Consider the following 15,563-nt stretch of genomic DNA (forward strand, 5'->3'; position numbering starts at 1 on the left):
TATATATTTATTTGTTTACTTACAGGACTTTAACAGTAAGTTTGTAACTTTCAATGGCTCCTTGGTATTTTGCTGAAGAGAAAAAACACATTAGAAAAGAGAATAAGCAATGAATAAAGAGGTACACTGGGGGTTTTGGTTTAGGACTAAAATTATGGAAAGAGTTTCAGAAAGCACAACAATTCTCTGTCAGTCCTACCATTGTGTTCTGGATTCATTGCGACACTTAGATCGAAATGTTTACAGTCAGCCTCCTTCACAACAGGCTTGGCATAGTACAGGGTAAACACCTGAAATAAACAAAATACACTTGGGTTAGATGTTTCAACATTTTTTAAAAGAATCTTGCTCTTGACTACTGTGTAAATGAACACTCACGGATAGAGTGGCTGTTCCAGTTCCTTTAGCAGTTACATTGAAGATATTTTTCATCTGGACCTGTTGAGTGAACATAGACAGATATCAGCATGATGCATGCATGATACAGTATGAACATTATTCATTTCCTTTATCTGTCTCCTCACCTTGTCTGATCTTGTGACATGCATAGTATCCTTTCTGAAACTCCATTTGACTGGTTTGCTTCTTCCTGCAACAGACAGCTCAACGTCCAGATCAAAATTCTGTTGGTTCTTCACCTGTGTGCGGTATTCAGCCACTGCCTGGAACACCATGATGGTTGCCTAGAAGAGAAGGGTGCGTAAAATGTTGGCTTATTAATTCAACTGATTATGCTTTTCATTTTGTAACATTTTAAGGGATAGTTCACGCTCAAATGATAATGATGTCATTTACTCACCCTCATGTCATTCCAAACCCATCATTCTTTCTAAGGTAGAATAAAAGTACCCCTACAGTATATCCTCACCATATAATGAAAGTGAAACTTTCAAGAAAAAGTACAGCCAAAATAAAAAGCAGCATAAAAGTATTACAAAAGTGGTCCATCTGTCTTCACAAGTTATATACTAACTTTTTTCTGTGAGGAACAGACCAAAATTTCAGTCATTATTATGTTGGCTTTTTGAAGCCAACATACAGTTATTTGACAAACATGTAGCTTTCAAGCTACATCCACCAAATTTGGCACAGACCTTCAGAATGTTCTGGAATAGCTGGCCCTGTGTTTTCGAACTGATCACACTTGCGGTTTTTGCAAAAGGTAAAATTACATAAACTTACATTGACAGAATGTTTAAACGGGACAACGGAATGCTCGTTATTTCAAACTCCATCTATCAGTCTGTCCGTCCACTAAAGTAAGTCAGTTCAACTCTAAAAACTTAAGCTGACTTTACTCAATTGATTGTTTAAACTTGTTCCCATAATTGAATTTGAGTAGCGGCATCTCCAAAACTTGGGTCATTATGTTCACTTTACTTTGTGTTCATGTAGAATTATCTAAACTGCTTAAATGAATGTAACTAGATGCAACTAGACTGAACTCAGATTTAAATATTGCTGTTTCTAATTGATAATTTTGGTAACACAAAATAAGTTTCCATTCGTTAACATTAGTTCATGCATTCGGTATCATGATCTAACAATGATCAATATAGTATTATTACAGAATTTATAAATCTTTGTTCATTTTAGTTAATAAAAAATACAATTGTTCATTGTTAATTAATATTAGTTCATAGTACATTAACTTATGTTAATTCATGCAACATTTGATTTTAAAAATGCTGTAAAATTATTGTTCATTTTTAGGTAATGTTGAGTAATGTAGTTAACTAATGTTAACGAATAGAACCTCATTGTAAAGTATTACTTACATTTACATCATACAATAACAGCTTAAAAAAGAAGATGATAACCGATTTAATCAATCATTAAATAATCTTAATTCCCCACTGATATACATGTACTTCAGGTGCTCATGCACAAGGTAAGGTGAAATAGAGCTAACAGGGTCCAACTTGACCAAAGAGGGCACAAATCACCCTTAAGGTGACGTCACAAGAAACATCTATTTGCAACAAAACAACATAAATTATGCTATAAAAGAGCTAAAAATGTAAATGCCACCATAAATTTTCTTTGACCAAAGAAACAATTCAGTAATTCAAGTGCAAGGAATTCTGGGTATTCCACATAGTTTAATTGTGTATTATATATTTCTAGGATAAATAAATTCAAGGTTAAGAGTTATGAGCTCAAAATGTAACATTTCAAGTCATGTTTAAGACAATATTAGGGTTTACAGTGTAGAAATGGATCAGTCCAATTAATGAACAAATAATTTAGTTTTGTAGATCATAATGATTATTTGACTCAAAAGAATGAATCATTCACAAATCGGACCTCGTTGCTACTTGCATGAACTCTCATGGTGGATTTCAAGATTTTCAGTAAACAGCTACTTCAATTTTGCTCGGTTTTTCACACAAAGCTCACAGTCTTATGGCTTCAGAAGACTTGCACAAGTTGTTGGAACACTTTATGATACTTGAATGGTGCCTTTTTTGTCATTTTGAATATTGAGTCACAGTCCTCATTCAGTTTCATTATATAGAAAAGAGCAGACAGTATATTCTTCAAAATTTTACAGAATTGTAACTTTTGGCTAAACTATTCCTTTAAATATAAATGTGTTTGCCTATTTATGTTGGCTTGAAAAAGCCATGGTTTAGAGTAGGAGCTGATCCATATCTATCAAACTCAAATGACAATTTGTTACTGTACCTGTGTGGTTCCACTTGCACCATACTGAGCCTGTTGTCTGGCCAGCCAGTGCACGGCCTCTCCAGCTTTGTCATAATCTCTTGCCCTTACGAGTGCGAGCACTGCATAGGCTGTAGCTTCTAGAGAGTGATGTTTTTGATTGGTGTTCCAAGCAGTTCCTTCTGTTTAAGAGACACAATAACAATACATACAAGATGGTGTCGCTTTTTCATTCTCTATTCATACCATTACTGTGAAGATTACTAATGATTTCTGAACACAAAATGGCTTTCAGGCTAGAACTAGGAAAGCCTTCTCTTCCATAATGATCACTTATTGCCAAACTCATTGAATTGCTTCATGATGTATAAAACATTCTGTCTTTATGGATCTGGTTGTGATGCTACTCACCTTCCATTTTGGTGGAATGCTTCATCAGCAGGTCTTTATTGAGTTTGTCCGCATTGGCCATGGCGTAGGACGTCATCGCAACAGCATAAGGATTGGTCATTTTTGGAAGTCTGGCTTCCAAATAGTCGACTGCCTTCCTCATACTGTCATGAAGACTCTATAAAGTGTGCGTAAGTGAGGTTAAAACCAAGAGTGAGAGATCAGTGCAAACAGTAGCAGGACAACATGCTAACTCCTGTTACTTACACCATCTGATTGGGCACAAATCTTGACGCCCTCTTGCATGGCAATCAGGACAAATGCAGTGAGAGATGCATCAGCATCATTACCCCGTACATCACCCTAAAAGCACAAATCAACACACTGTCACAAAAGACCATCAGACAGTGTTGTTTATTTTACTTGTTTTGTGTGTTAAAGTGGCTAATCACAGCAAAATTCAACTTACGACCATCTCTCCATGAACTACAGGTGCTTCTTCTTTAAAGGAGCCATCTGGCAGTTGTTTATTGAGAACCAGCCACTGGAGAGTGCTGCAGATCACATTCTCATTTATAGTAATGAGGTTATTAGCCATAGCAAACACTTTTGCCACATATGCTGTTAGCCTTTAACAGACACACAAAACAGAAACAAAAGCCTGTTAATGTTACATATGCATAATGGGAGAAAATGGTCATAAACAGCAGAAGGCTTATTTCTCAAAAGCATTTATTGAAATGAAAAACATTTTACCACGTGCTGCTTGGTCTGTGTATAAAGGTAGCGTATGAGCCATCTGGTTTACGGTAGGCCAGCTCCCCTAGATAACCTAAACCAAAAAATAATAACCCCATAAAAGTTTAGGCCCATTCTGTTTCGTTGAAAATGCTTTTGATTTTATTTGAATCCCACTTCTGATTCTTTATCTTACAGGAATAGTTCACTCAAAAATGAAAGTCCTGTCATCATTTGCTCAACCTGACGTTGTTCCAAACCCAAATGAATTTTTTCCGTGGAACACAAAAGGACATTTTAGGCAGAATGACAGTATAAGTCACCATTCATTGTCGTTGTAGAGAAAAAGATGCAATGAAAGTGAACGGTGACTCACATCCTGCACAACATCTACTTTTGTGTTCCACAGAAGCCATCTGGGGTTGGAACAACATCCAGTAATGGTGAGTAAATAATGACTGAATTGTCATTTTTGGCTGAACTATCTTTTTAATTTATTGTATTCTGCTGACCTGTGTTGATGTGTTTAATGGCTTCATCACGGCGGTGCATGCCAACAGCATCCCACTGATTGGTGCTGTCCAGGTAATGAGTGGCAATGAGAGGTAGTGTCATATAGATCATGTTCTGCTCTCCAGAGCCTCTGGGCTGGATGATAAACCGACCCATGAAATCTCCACTGATGGCCTGCTCAACTGTCTGTGTGATTTCTTCACCTGGAGGCATGAAAGAGTGATGCAATGATTTCAGTTCAGTTCCTTTATTATCATTGAACAAATATTACAACATTTTTCATTGAGGCAGTGTACATGTAAATGGATGTATAGAATTCACCTCTCCTTAAAACAAAACAAGCAAACATTTCTGAACACAAATGCAAAACCATAATGTAAATGCAATATATGCTAAACATGTGTCACACCGTGCGCTAGTGACTGTCATTCTTTTCAGTGCAAACACAGAGGGCCGAGCATGGATGCAGATTTCCCCATTCAGATCTGATCCACAAGCTCACAATTTGATTTCAATTCCATTTAATTCCAATTCTGTTGGGTACATTTCCGTTGTAATGTCCATTTTGATTACACATGAACGAACTCAGCTAATGCTGGTATTTATCACAGGTGGGAGCATGTCACACATGTTCAAGTCACAAGCAAGTCTCAATTCTTAACCATCAAGTCTCAAGTGCAGTGTAGACAAATCAAGCAAATCAAGTCGAGTCAAGCTACAGTACTAAAATAAATAGAGGTGCAGCAGAAATATAGCTGTTACCCAGGTAACGCCTGTACACAAAGCAGCCCTGCACTTATAAACAATACTTTATTAGGCATTATACCAGGGGTCGGGAACCTATAGATCGCAAGCCACAAGTGGCTCTTTGTTAAATATCAAGTGGCTCGCTGGGTGTCTAGCATTCACCGACCCATAGGGCTGGGTATTGCTCAAACATATTCAATATTCAATACCGATATCTTGACTCTGATACCGGTTCCTAAAAGATACTTTTTTCGATACCAATTTATGAAATCAGTTTTAACAAGATTACAAATATTACCTCAAGAAAGCTTTGAAAAAATATTCACCATATAATCGGATATCGCAATATTCTAAATGCGATTATCATTAAAATATTTTTTACATATCACCAGCCCAAAAGCAAAGTTTAATTATTCATGAACAACTGTAAAAGTAATTTTATGGAGATCGCACAAACACATGTACTCAATTCCATATTGCAACGTGTTACATATTAATGTTTGCATATTTGTTTGTTTTTGAGTAGTCTGTGGGCAAAATAATCATTTTATTTGATTGAAAAACATTGTTTTTGAAAATAGTAAATTATTTGTTTGTGGTAGGACTCTTTTGAATAAAATTGGCTCCTATGTGAAAAAAGTTTCCCGACCCCTGCATTAAACGGAGGTTAGATGAAAAGTAAATGCCATCGAAACTTTAATGAAGACAGTCAGTTCCCTTCAGAGATACATTTATATAAAATAGTCATAAAAGTATTGATTCAAGGCTTTAGTTAAAAAACAATGAGAGGCGGTATGGCGACGAGCTGAGTGAACGCACGTTAATCTGCTCCTCTACCCTGTTGACTAATTCCTTCTTAAATATTGGTTTGGAACGGGTACAAAACCTCCATATTTATAGATAAACTAAGGGTAATGCCGTTGTCACAGAAGAAAGTCGGTCAGGGGCGGAATAAAACCCTTCAAGCTAAATTATCTGACTTTACGAGTGCTAACGTTAACGTTAGCAAGAAATCCGCGGCTAACCTCGAAGCCATGGACTCCGACGAGGCTAGCTCGACTCCTGAGGAAAAATCGTCGGACAAAAGTAATGATACGGAGGAGGGAGGGTCCGGTCATATGGCAGCTTCCATTCTGACTGCTATAAACGACATGAAAACGGAGTTTTCCACCAAGTTTGATGGCATATTGTCCGCGATTGAAAGTGTCAGGAAAGATATCACTGACTGTGCAGAGCGTGTCACCGAGGCAGAAACAAGGATTTCGACAACTGAAGATAACGTCACCTCGCTCCAAACAAAAGTTTGTGTCCTAGAAAATAAAAACAAGGACATGGAGGGAAAACTTCTGGACCTGGAGACGAGATCAAGGCGCTCCAATCTGAGGCTGGTCAATTTGCCTGAGGGAGCGGAGGGGGACGACGCGTGTGCCTTTTTGGAGAGCTGGCTACCGGACACACTGTAACTGCCGTTGGGGCGCACCAAACTAACAGTGGAGAGGGCTCATAGAATCGGACCAGGAACACACAATAACCCCTCACCCCGAACGTTGATAATGAAGTTTTTGGACTTCAGGGATAAAGAACTGGTGACGAAAGCAGCCAAAACAAAAAGAGAGGTGCGTTACAAGAACCATACAGTGAGATTTTACTAAGACGTGGCGGCAGGTGTTCACAAGAAGCAAAAGCAGTTTGACGAGGTGAGACGGCAGCTCCGTTTAATGGGTCTCTGATATGGCATCATCCCTCCTGCCCGACTGCTGGTGACTTATAAAGAACGGCCTCATATCTTTAATAACCATGTCGAGGCGGAGGACTTCATCAAACGGATCAGGTCAGAAGGGGGACCGGACTGAATTATGAGTAATCGACTTGGAATGTCGCGGTTTACAAAGTAGAAGGTATCAGAAGACGTGAAATTAATGGTTCATGACTGAGCCGAGCTAACACAAACTACATGGTTAAATATATATCTTTGTTTAGTATGTTGAAGGCTTTTTCTTAGAGTTTATAGTTACTGTTAAGTTATGTTTCTCTCCTTTCTCTGTGCACTTTAAGTCTAAGCGCTTTAGGTATTTCCTTTTTATTTATTTTTTCTCCTCTTTATAAACAATATTAAGAGGTAAAATGTATCTCTTATTCAATTTTAAGGTAATTATGATTATACTACCGTATTTCTTTTGGGTTTGGATTCTCTTAGAACAATATGGTGCCTTCACAGAGTGAAATTCGATTTAGTTCATGGTAAAAGGAGGTTTACGAAAGAAATTTGTAATGTTCAATTATGGTAGCATGGAGCGTAAGATTGATGTTATTAGTTGTGTATCTTCTTCTAGCTCAGTGATACTGTTTTAACCACAGGTTAACAGTTAACAGCTATCTGGAAGTCTTAAGATTATAAGGGGAGGGTTTCAGGCTAAGTGTCCTGAATATGGGTGTTGGGCTGAGTATAGTGTTCATCAGTAGTATTACTTCAAGAAACACACCTGATGTACAACGAGGATTTGAGAATCAGGAGGAGATGGAGAGGCAAGGTTTTTTCTGCATCGTTTAACTCTCAGGCTAGGGGTGTCACTATTTTAGTGCATGAGTCAATACCATTCCAGGTGAATAAGGTTATCAACGACAAATTTGGACGACACCTTATTATTCAAGGAATTATACTAAAAGAGCAAATTATCTTGGCGAACATCTATGCACCAAATATAGATGATCCCAACTTTTTTCAAAACTTTTTTCTTATTTTATCCAATCTTCCTGGTAAATGTGTGGTGGCGGGCGATTTTAATTGTGCATTAGATCCGGCAAAGGATAGGAGCTCTGGAGCTGTAGATTCTCACAGTCGTAGCAGGGTAACTATATATCACTTTATGAAAGAATTGAACCTAATAGATATCTGGAGGGAAGAAAATCCTGACGATTTAAAGTTTTCGTGTTACTCCGGTACACACAAGTCCTATTCAAGAATTGATTTCTTCTTGATATCTGCAGAGTTAAGGCACAAAATCAAGGAATGTACTTATGATGCTATCCTAATTTCAGATCATGCTCCCAATTCATCGGTATATCAAGACTCAAAGCTAGTTAAAGATGCTAGGATTTGGCGTTGCAGACAAAAGTGGCTGACTGACCCCGGCTTTGTCTCTTTTCTGGATGAACAAATCGGGTTCTATTTTGAAACTAATACAACAGAAACTTCAGCAAGTACAAGATGGGAGGCCTTTAAGGCTTATATTAGAGGTCAAATAATTAGCATCACAAGCTCTAAAGCTAGATCGACTTTTGAAAAGGCAAAAAATTTGGAGACAAATATAACGAAAATGGAAAATGAATATTATCAAACAAGGTCAACAGAATCTAATCAAAAGCTATTGCTGCTTAGAACACAATATAACGAATTATCTGCATCAAGAGCGGTGGCCAGTCTGTTGCGACTTAAGCAATCTTTCTACGATCAAGGTGAAAAACCTGGGAAAGTTCTTGCTTGGCGTCTTAAGCAGCTACAGAGCGAAAAAGTTATAATCTCACTGCTGAGCGATCAAGGAGAACCCATTGTAGATCCAACAGAGATTAATGAAACCTTCAAGACATTTCATGAGGGTCTTTATAGTTCCGAAATGATTAATGACAATTCTGAACTTAAAGCATTTTTAAATAGTATAAATATACCCAAGATACCAGAAATTCTTAAGGCAAATTTGGGAAAAGATATCACTGTAGAGGAAATTTCTTTAGCAATTGACAGCATTAAAGCAGGGAAAACTCCCGGACCTGATGGTCTCCCAATTGAAATCTATAAAAAATGTAAAAATAAATTAACTCTGAAATGGTACCTTGCCGTCATTGTTAAGAGGAGCATTAATTACTCTGCTCCCGAAGGCAGGTAAACCAACTAACAAATGTGAAAACTGGAGACCTATTAGCCTGCTAAATGCAGATTTGAAAATACTTTGTAAGATTTTAGCAAAAAGAATCAAAGACATAATAACTACAATAATTGGGAGGGACCAGAACGGGTTTATTCGTGGCAGACAAGGCTTCCATAATGTCAGAAGGATCTTAAATATTCTTTACCATCAGAAGGAGGCCCCAGATACTGCTTTGCTGTCACTCGATGCTGAAAAAGCATTTGACAGAGTGGAATGGTCTTATTTGTTCGAGGTTTTGGCTCGCTTTGGTTTAGGGGAGACGTTTTGTAATTGGAAAAGATTACTTTATAAGGAACCATATGCACAAATTTTAACTAACAGTAATATTTCAAAAATTATAAAAATAAAGAGAGGGTGTAGACAAGGGGACCCTTTGTCTCCATTGCTGTTCATTATGGCAATTGAACCCCTTGCAATTGCAGTGAGGTCAAATGATAGCATTTCTGGAATAACTATAGGACGGACGGAGCATCGTTTAGCTTTATATGCAGACGACATAATTGTTTTTCTCAAAAATACTAACAAATCCATCCCGGCTTTGCTAGATTTGATTGGGAAGTTCAGCAAGATCTCAGGTTATAAGATTAATAAGTCTAAAACATCCATTATATTATTAAACCAAGTAGACAGGGAAAATCCACCTAATGTAGTATCACAATTTAAGGTCGTCAATTGCTTCCCTTATTTAGGCATTCAAATTGTCCCATTGCTTAACAATATCATAGAAAGTAATTATAGACCAGTTATGCAAGGGATTTCAACTTCTTTAGATAGATGGGCTGCTTTACCAGTGTTGTTAATGGGGAAGATAAATACTCTCAAAATGAATGTACTACTTATGCTGTTGTATTTGTTTCAAAGTTTGCCTTTGCCTCCACCAAGCAACTTATTTTCTCAGCTGAAGACACTTTTCATTAAGTTTCTATGGAACAATAGACGCTCCAGACAGCGCCTTTCATTGTTGTACTTGCCTTATGACAGAGGTGGGCTTAAATGCCCAAATCCACTATGGTACTACTGGGCGGCGCAACTAAGAACAATGATGTTCTACTATTCTGAGGAGAATGTGCCACTTTGGAGAGAAATGGAAGGCGATACATTGAAGTTGCCTTTGCCCATTTACTTGTACTCAGCTAAATTTAAGAAACTTAAAAATACCACCAAGAACCCTATGGTTAAAAATATGATTAGCGTGTGGCAACAGGTCAAGACATTTCTCCAAGTAGCTGACTCGCTCTCAGTATTTAGTCCGATATGGGGAAATGATCTCTTCCCCCCAGGAGAGGGTGAGGGAGGGTTTAAAATTTGGGCTGATCAGGGGTTACAAAAAATAGGAGATCTTTATAGCCCTGACGGTACACATCTGATGTCTTTTGACGAAATTGTTGTCAAGCATGACATAGCGCGCAGCCAGTTTTTCAGATATTTACAACCGAGAGATTTTATTAGAACTCAACAAAATCAGTCCTTGTCCATTCCTAGCTTATCAAAGTTCGAAGAAATGATGGTGAGGGACTGCCAGGGAGGGGGCGTGATTTCCAAAATATATAATGAACTGGTTGGTGAATCCTCAGAATCATCAGTACATAAACTTGAGTCCTGGAGAGAGGACCTACAGGAGAATATCTCCATTGAGGAGTGGGAAAGGGCGTGTATCAAGGCACAAAGACAAACTGTGAACTCACGTTTAAAACTTTTGCAGTACAACTGGTTAATGCGTTCTTATATGACCCCAGTTAAACTTAACAAATTTAATAACGACATACCGGATGTTTGCATAAAATGAGACAAGGAGAAGGGCACAATCTTCCATTGTTTGTGGCAATGTTTTCAAATAAAATAATTTTGGGGAGAAGTGAAACAGTGTATTGAGGAAATTTTAGAGATAAAATTACATTTAGATCCCAAAATGTTTCTATTGGGTATCTATCCAGCTAACTGTAGCATAAGAAAGAAGCATAGAATATTTTTAGATATAGGTTTGTTGCTGGCCAAAAGAGTTATTGCTACTTCCTGGAAAGAGGTGGCTAGACCAAGGATAGGTAGATGGCTTTCAGAATTAATAGCAACGCTGCCCTTAGAAAAGATCACGTATGCAATCAGAGGAAAGTTACCGATTTTTGATAACATCTGGGGCCCCTTTAGTAACTTTCTTGGTAATAAAGACCTATCTCGTGTGGTGGAGATGTCTGGGGACGATCCATAAGTAACCTGCAGTTCACTTGGAAAATGTTTACTAATTCATGTGTATTGCACACTGGTGAGAACTGTGCATGGTAGGTTTTGTACTTATTCTCTCCATTAAATAAAAATAAATAAATAAATAAATAAATATATATATATATATATATATATATATATATATATATATATATATATATATATATATATATTTATTTATTTTTTATTTTTTATGTAGCATTTGTTTTATTATTTTATAGTACATTTTTGTTTCCTTTGTTTTTAGTTATTCATTTGTATTAGTTATTGGTGTTATGAGGTCATGTTTTGGATAGTCTGATGGACAAAGTTCTGTGGGTTGTGGGGCAAGAGTTTTCTGAGTTTATGTAATGTTATTATGTTTGAAAATATAGATATTGTTGGAAAAAAAAACAATGAGAGCACTTGGTTCCCCTTCTGTCGCTCTCTCCACGTTGTGTCAGAGAAGCAACACTAGGGGTCTCTCTTGAGTGCCGATATACACTTCTGATCTATGAAAAAAGGCCAAATCAATGAGAAGTTGGCAGCCGGTATTTGCATATCCCGCCCCCGGACATACGGGTATTTAAGCAGGGCAAATACGGGAGTTCATTCAGAAAATTTATTCTGAGCCGATGGTCATGTCTGCAATTGCTGCGAGTTACACACCAGTTCCTGTATTCCTCTGCTGCATGCTGTTGGATCTTACGGCACATAACAGCGGCTTTCTCCTGTTTGCACGGCTGTGCATTCCTGCCCCTGGGCGCTTCGACAGCGCAGATAAAAAAGAACTTTCACGAGTCCTTTTTATAAAAGAGTGATTTTATTAAAAGAGTAATTTCCTCTAAAAGAGCAAAACACAGCGGCGTTGAATGTCCTTTTAAGGACGCGTCTTTATAAAGATGCCTTTCCGCCCCTGTGTTGTTCCTGGATGCGGTAGAGTGATCTCCGCTTCAGACGGCCACAGGCGTTGCCTCGTGTGTCTGGGTAGCGATCACACCGAGGCTGCGTTTGTGGATGGTTCATGTTCTCACTGCGAGAACATGACCATGACAACGTTAGGGTCGCGGCTCGCTTACAACCGTAAGCAAGCCACTCCAGCCGCCCCCAGCGTTGCTCCTTCTTCCCACGGGATTGAGGACAATGCGGTTGGCAATGGAGGCGATTTGGGGATGGCAGCGGGTGCAGCTCCGCCGGGTACGCCCCCTCGGACCACCCACACCCCGGCACGCTCGTTGACTCCAGTCCGTGCTCGAGGCAACGGCGACTCGCCTTACAGCCAGTCAGCCTATCCTCTAGAGACAGAAGCAGATGAGCTCGCCGCGGCATCGGAGGGTGCAGTATCTGACGCTGAGTACTCCCCTGGGCTGCCGCTTTTGGGCCTGCACGCCCAGGCTGAGGCCGACGCACAGATGACCGACATGCTTTCCCGGGCAGCCAACAGCGTGGGCTTGGATTGGAACCCTCCATCCTCCCCACAGCCATCACGGCTGGATGACTGGTCCCTAGGGTCTGGGTGCCGCTCACAGCCTCGCCCCCCCCGTCCCATTCTTCCCGGAGGTGCATGATGAGCTGACGTCTTCGTGGAGAGCACACCTCTCCACTTGTCACACCGCCACCTGCTCATCCGCCCTCGCCACCCTCGACGGCGGAGCGCACCACGGGTACACGGCGATTCCCCAGGTGGATAGGGCAGTTGCGCTCCACTTATGCCCCGGAAGCCCTACCACCTGGCGGGGCCGCCCTGTACTTCCTTCCCGGACCTGTAGAGCAACCTCCTCGCTGACCGCGAAGGCCTAAAGCTCAAGGTGTATGTCACCACTCACCACGACACGATAGACGGCAAGTCTCTTGGTAAGCACGACTTAATTATCAGGTTCCTAAAAGGTGCCCGGAGGCTAACTCTGCATCAGATTGTCTCTCGATCGTCCTCATGGGCCTCCAGAGACCCCCCTTCGAGCCGCTAGATTCAGCTGGACTCAGGGCCCTCTCTCTCAAGACTGCCCTGCTGAACCTGCAAGTGTTCTCTGTTAGCGACTCTTGCATGGAGTTCGTTCCGGCAGACACATACGTGATCCTAAGACCACGACCGGGCTATGTGTCCAAGGTTCCTACCACACCCTTCAGAGATCAGGTAGTGAACCTGCATGCGCTGCCCCGGGAGGAGGTAGACCCAGCCCTTTCGTTGCGGTGTCCGGTACGTGCTTTGCGTATCTATCTGGACCGCACGCAGAGCTCTAGACGCTCTGAGCAGCTCTTTGTCTGCTTCGGGAGACAGCAGAAAGGGAACGCTGTCTCCAAACAGAGGCTTGCCCACTGGGTTGTCGACACCATTTCATTGGCTTATCACACCCAGGCCGTGCCCCCCCCCTTGCGGGTCCGACCTCACTCCACCAGGAGTGTTGCGTCCTCATGGGCACTGGCTATGGGCACCTCCCTAGCAGACATCTGCAGAGCAGCAGGGTGGGCAACACCTAAGACATTTACGAGATTTTACAATCTCCGAGTTGAGTCTGTATCGTCCCGTGTTCTCTCAGGTCCGAGCCCATAGAACACGCTGACGATCTGGCCGGGTGAATCGCTTGCGCCTGGCACCCTTTCCCTCAGCCGAGGTAAAATAGTGCGCCTCTGTTCCCAGGAGACCCCATCTTTGGGTCCCTGGTTGACTCCTCCCTAGCCCTTTTTGGGTCCGCAGTTCAGCGGAGGAACTCGCCGACCCAAGCCACTATGGGTACCCAATCTACCCTGTACTGGAATAGGTGCTCCACAGGTAAGGCCTCCTGTTCGGACTCCCCCTGTGTGTAATCCTGCGGTACTGTCCCCTCACGAGCGGACCCCCGTGTCTCCCTTAGACAGTTACAGCTGCCTCGGTCGCCGTGCTGTAAGCTTCCCCCCTCTATGAGGCTGGATCTACCACCACACCAACTTTCCCACATAGGTCCTAAACAGGCCATGTGATGTATTTGCCACTCTTTGCCTCCTCTGCAGGGTAGGTGTGGCCTCCGCAGGGTCTTTTCCCCTTGAAAGGAGGGCTAAGACCCCCTTCCCTTAATGCATGTAAGGGCCGCGGCCGTAGTTGCTCTATGCGAGAAACATAGAGAGAAAAGAGGCCCAGCCAGGCTGGCCCGTTCCCAGGTTGGCGGCCATCACCTTGTTCCCCCCTCCAGGGTAACCAGAAGGACTCTGATGGCTTGAATGGGGCATTGGGGAAGGGTACGTGCAGTCTGATACAGCTGGTCACCTTTGCACGTAAGAATACCTGCCCGCTCCTGTATCAGCAGTACACGTACACGGCTCAGCGCATGGCATGTTTAAAAGTGGACCCCTAGTGTCGCTTTTCTGACACAACATGGAGAGAGCGACAGAAGGGGCACATCTAGGTTACGTATGTAACCTCCGTTCCCCGATGGAGAGAACGAGACATTGTGTCTTCCCCGCCACGTCGCTGAGCCGAGCCACTGTTGAGCCGAGCCATTTCTGCTCCTCAGAAAAATCCTGAATTAACTCCCATATTTGCCCCGCTTAAATACCCGTATGTCCGGGGGCGGGATATGCAAATACCGGCTGCCAACTTCTCATTGTCCTTTTTTCATAGATCAGAGGTATATATCGGCGCTCAAGAGAGACCACTAGTGTCGCTTCTCTGACACAACGTGGAACGGAGGTTACATACGTAACCTAGATGATTTCGTCATGAGTCATTCTGTATTTTTTTACTAGTCACATTTTAAATAAAGTGTTGTGACTGCAAATCTGCCTGTTATTTATATTGCCAACAAATGGTTCTGATATATTGCTGACTGTTGAGAAGGTTTAGAAAAGGCACACACACACACACACACACACACACACACACACACATTTAGAGGCAATGTTGGGTAATTTCAAACTTGTCGTGCTACAAAACATGAGATTAATCGTGAATCATTTTCATTTACTGACAACCCTCAAACATTTGAACAGTAATTTTACATATTAATCTTTCTGGATAATGAAATTATTTACTTATCTTTCCTTGTGGTTTTTGAAACATCTGGTAAAATTCGAGGTTGTGGTGGTTGTATCGGATAATTTTGCATTGCATATTTTCATACTTCTTTATTCACATGGTCCAATTCGAAATCTTTATATCCAACAGAGATTATTTTGGGAACTGGACAATCATCTGTCATTTTGGCGCATTGTTAGCGCAGCGTTAACTGCGCAGATGCAGATCAGTGGTGCTGGCGGGCCTACATTTTTTGCATATGAATTAATTGGTCACAATATTTTTTAAACATTTCATTACGGTTTATAATAAGTTATTGAAAATACTAATAAAAAAAAAAAACAGTCAAGTCTGGAGTCGCTAGTTCTCAAGTCAAACAAACAAAACTATCTGCA

The 15,563-nt window shown here is 41.0% G+C and overlaps 1 protein-coding gene across 1 annotated transcript in view; it reads right to left on the bottom strand.

Moving 5' to 3' along the window:
- Positions 1-15,563, bottom strand: part of LOC127651146 (complement C3-like) — a 50,701-nt gene that overhangs the window by 17,053 nt on the left and 18,085 nt on the right. Inside the window, exons 23-32 of the mRNA XM_052136847.1 lie at positions 4,308-4,511; positions 3,814-3,889; positions 3,527-3,686; positions 3,325-3,420; positions 3,079-3,235; positions 2,689-2,849; positions 525-683; positions 379-438; positions 200-290; positions 24-72 (exon numbers count right to left, since the gene is read on the bottom strand). Coding sequence (XP_051992807.1) covers positions 24-72; positions 200-290; positions 379-438; positions 525-683; positions 2,689-2,849; positions 3,079-3,235; positions 3,325-3,420; positions 3,527-3,686; positions 3,814-3,889; positions 4,308-4,511 — 1,213 coding nt within the window. The remainder of the gene's footprint in view (positions 1-23; positions 73-199; positions 291-378; positions 439-524; positions 684-2,688; positions 2,850-3,078; positions 3,236-3,324; positions 3,421-3,526; positions 3,687-3,813; positions 3,890-4,307; positions 4,512-15,563) is intronic.

The sequence above is a fragment of the Xyrauchen texanus genome, chromosome 11, assembly GCF_025860055.1.
Source record: "Xyrauchen texanus isolate HMW12.3.18 chromosome 11, RBS_HiC_50CHRs, whole genome shotgun sequence".
In the NCBI taxonomy this organism is placed as follows: Eukaryota; Metazoa; Chordata; class Actinopteri; order Cypriniformes; family Catostomidae; genus Xyrauchen; species Xyrauchen texanus.